General features: G+C 39.7%; 1 protein-coding gene across 1 annotated transcript; it reads left to right on the top strand.

Annotated features, from left to right (window-relative positions):
* Positions 1–374: 374 nt before the first annotated feature.
* nccrp1 (P1, F-box associated domain containing) lies at positions 375–2693 on the top strand. Its single transcript, XM_067228977.1, has 6 exons — positions 375–596; positions 1123–1203; positions 1333–1429; positions 1518–1610; positions 2070–2205; positions 2403–2693. Exons 1-6 carry the CDS (start codon positions 455–457, stop codon positions 2535–2537), a joined length of 684 nt encoding a protein of 227 aa, XP_067085078.1. The 5' UTR covers positions 375–454; the 3' UTR covers positions 2538–2693.
* The last annotated feature ends 1087 nt before the right edge of the window (positions 2694–3780 follow it).

The raw sequence follows: 3780 nt of genomic DNA, 5'->3' as shown, positions 1-3780 counted from the left end.
TCATAAAAGGCTAGTTCTATAATATATTTGGATATGTATAACCAATTTACCATACAAACAATAACTTATTACGTTTTAGCTACTTTTTGCTCAAATTGAAGGCGACTTTATTTTATGTATATTTTATGTGGTAAAGCCATTATGTAAAATTATTCCCAATACAACAATTCTAGCTTTTTTTGTACAATCCCCAACCAATTTGTGTCTTCATCCACATGGAGAAGCCATTTTTATTGTAATTTCATTTTATATGCTATATTTAGATGTAGCTATATATTTTTTAAATAAGGTAATTGCAGGCATCTGGTAGTCAAGGCATCAGTGTCAATATTGCAACACGTTTGGGTGGGGCGGTGAACGGACTTTCATGAGGGTGGGACATGCAATGATAAAAAGCTGCCTTTAGCACTTCCTGGTCCACTTTAGAACACGCCATCAACGCAGCGGCGACATTATGGCCGACAATGAATGGAAAATAAGATGTCAGAAAGAGTGGAACATCACAGGCATATCTATGCCCGACTCCGTGGACTGGAAGTTCGTCTATGAAGCGAAACCACTCGGCAGAAATTTGTTGAGGAACCCGGCGCCTCACGGTAGTTGACTACGTCACTCCTTTCTGTACTATTGCGATCCACCGTAGTGGAATCGAAAGAATAGACGGAAGGACAGATTTATGGAGAGATATCAGGCTGCTGACGGTGGCAACCCTCCAAATATAATTCAGATCAGATCAATTGCAGTTGTAACGCTGGTTGTTGTGAACTTGCATACTGGGAAGTTAAATTGTTGCCACATAGCGTAGTCACAGTTCGTATCTTAACACAATCAGAGCAAAGTTACGACATTCAAATTATGACTGTTGCGGGGATCTGAATTTGTCAATATGCTAGTTGAAATTCTTGCTCAAAATGTACTTTCACATTATCCTAAACCTACCATAGCGTTTCACAGTACTCATTACTAACACTAGGTTTACAACTCTATCCTATAGCCTACGTATAGGAACGAGACAATTCACAGAAACGTTAAAAATTCATTTTATCTACTGTGCCTTTACAATGTGTAGTGTACAGGTTAAAGTACACTACACATTGTAAACTATAGATTTTCCCCACCCAGGTGTGACTCATGACAGCCTGCCTCCTGAGCCTGAACTGACAGGCGTGCCTAGAGATGAACCTCCTCGTTCAGAGCCAGAAGGTGAGTCAGCAGGCATCGTTTTGCATTCCAATAATCAACAAAGAGTGTTAATGGAAGTTTTGAACATTTGACCATGACACACATTGATTAACACTGAATGGCATATGTGGTCCATCCCAATGACACTAGGTGACTACACTGGCTGGACCACCAGCGTAGAGGCACTTCCCTATGACAACAGTGGCATACCACCAGGGGTTGTGATCTGTTACATGCCTCAGTTCAGGTGAGTAACACTCAGCTACTATTGTCATTCAAAATGGCTACCCATCTCAGTCTATTTTTCACAGTGATCTTGGTATGCCTGTCCACAGTTGGTTTACCCTGGAGCAGAAAATTGACCTGAAGTCTGAAGGACTGTGGGATGAGCTGTTGGATGACCAGCCTGACATCCTTATACAAGACAGGTGGGTTACACAGGCATCTATAAAGTGTAGATAAATACCAAAACCTCTTTACTTAATTACACCCTTGGGGTTAATAATCATGCACAGCCACACCCATCACCCTGGTCTTGTTTCCCACTAATATTTGCTATAGTGTTATGTATGGTGTATTATTCGTTGGTAAATACAGTAAAAAATATGAAGGGCTAAGGCTGAAATGTTGTTATTTAGTTACACACACATGAAGCCTTTATGAAGTTAGCTTGCCCCATACTGAAGATGCAAATTTTTTAAACATTCATGGCCTAGTTAAAATTAACATTACAGTTCTGCAATAGTTCAAAAACTAATAATACAAAAAGCTGTCTTGAGTTCTTATTTCACTCCTTGACAAAACCACAAAATCGTGTTTTTCTAAGGTGAGTCCCTCCTGAGTGTTTTTCCCCACTTATTTGAGCTTTTTACATTTTGATCTTGTAGGTATGAAGAAAGTCAGCTGCATGAGTCCATCTACCAGCTGCATGTAAAGTTGCTGGGAGGAGATGGTCAGGTTATCTCAGAACACACAGCCAGCCCCAAAGAAGACCTCAGCACCTACTCTCACACCTGGAAAGAAGTATGCATTCGTAGTATTGTTTCCCACTGACCTAAAATCTTTTGTTTGTGTCGTTCAGCCTATTTGTCCATTTGTATTGTGTGTTGTGTTTTGCTGATGTTACATGTTCTTAACTGTCTGCAGCACCTTTGGATTCATCACATTGTGTTTATCGTTGTGTTGTTCATATTTTCAACCTGTTTTCTGTGTCTGTTTAGGTGTCGCATGTCTTTTCAGGGTATGGAAAGGGGGTGAGGTATGTCCATTTCCTGCACAGACTGAAGAATAAATACATGGTGGAGTTCTTCCCTACTTTGGTCACAGGCAGCTCAGTCATCGTCAAGCCAACCTAATCCAGCAGCGATGGACTGTCTGACTAAAGTATACACTGTCAAGTTTGGACTGATTGTCAGCGAGGGTGGAAACATATCTTTTTAATTTGCAATATCATTTCTTGCAATTTTACGATTGAATGAATGTTTTAAAATAAAGAACAATTGCTGCACATATGTTTTTATTCTGTAGACTTTATTGTTACCGGCAATGCGCAAAAGCAAAGTTGCAGAAGGTAGTCGTATTTTATTACCACCAACAGAGGGGGTTATAGCAGTCACATTAACTGATATCTTTGATTACTCTTTGCAAAGAAATAGACTAGTGTCATTCACTCAAAAAACAGCATTTATTGCTTATCGTTGACAAGGCTTGGAAGTTATACAATTGATATCACAAGAAAAACTCAGCACAAGTGATACATATATTGCACATTAATTTAATGTGCAGTGTGTGTCATGAATGAATGATTTCAGATAAGCGTGACAAAAATCCGTCATCTGCTCATGTAGCTAATTGGCTGTACCAATTTATTTTCTTACTTAGACATTCCATTGTAAATTCTCTAGCGTTCTCTCGTGAGTGCCCCCCGTTTACTTTGGACCAATGGTGATGTAGAATTTCGCAGTTGCGCAGTTCAGTGTGTGTACGATCACCCACATGGGATTCAGCATCTGTTCGGGAATATGAGTGAACGGGAACGTGCGTCTGTGGGTCCAGTTGTATGTTGAGAAGGGGACAGTTTTAGCGGGGACTTGCTCAAGAGTGTTTCTGAAATAATGTCAACTTCAGGGCGAGTTGATCCATAGGCGTCAAGGTAAGACCAGATATTTGGGAAGAAACACAGATAGGTTACCTGTCAGCGGACAAGGCGCTTTAGAGGACCGTTATGTGTTTAATTGCATATACACACACAATGTTTGGAGTTTGTCGGGAGTACGAAAGTGTAAACGTAACATTTATTAAGGAAGTTTACTTCATTTGAAAAGTAGCATACTTATCTTTTGCGTCTCTAAGCAACTGTTGGGCATCCTTTAAACAACGCAAGAGGCTGACAGTTACTGGATGAGTAATCACGCAGAACATGTATTTTATTCTGTGCAGATGTTTCACTAGATTCACATAGATTTAGATAAAAGTGTACCTCAGTTTTAAAGGCCTCTGTCCTGTTCATTTAACTTACAATGAATTCTATACATTTAATGCGTGTGAGACTTAACAATATGGTCATGTTGTTTAGGCCACAATTATTTTGTAGCTAAA

Source organism: Osmerus mordax, chromosome 25 (assembly GCF_038355195.1).
Source record: "Osmerus mordax isolate fOsmMor3 chromosome 25, fOsmMor3.pri, whole genome shotgun sequence".
NCBI classification, from domain to species: Eukaryota; Metazoa; Chordata; class Actinopteri; order Osmeriformes; family Osmeridae; genus Osmerus; species Osmerus mordax.
The sequence above is the reverse complement of the archived record's forward strand: the minus strand, read 5'-3'. Positions and strand labels throughout refer to the sequence as shown.

Coding starts and splice junctions, on each gene's coding strand:
- nccrp1 (XM_067228977.1), top strand. CDS start 455: ATGGCCGACAATGAATGGAAAATAAGATGTCAGAAAGAGTGGAACATC. Junction 597..1,122: donor GAGGAACCCGGCGCCTCACG/GTAGTTGACTAC, acceptor TTCCCCACCCAG/GTGTGACTCATGACAGCCTG. Junction 2,206..2,402: donor ACTCTCACACCTGGAAAGAA/GTATGCATTCGT, acceptor GTGTCTGTTTAG/GTGTCGCATGTCTTTTCAGG.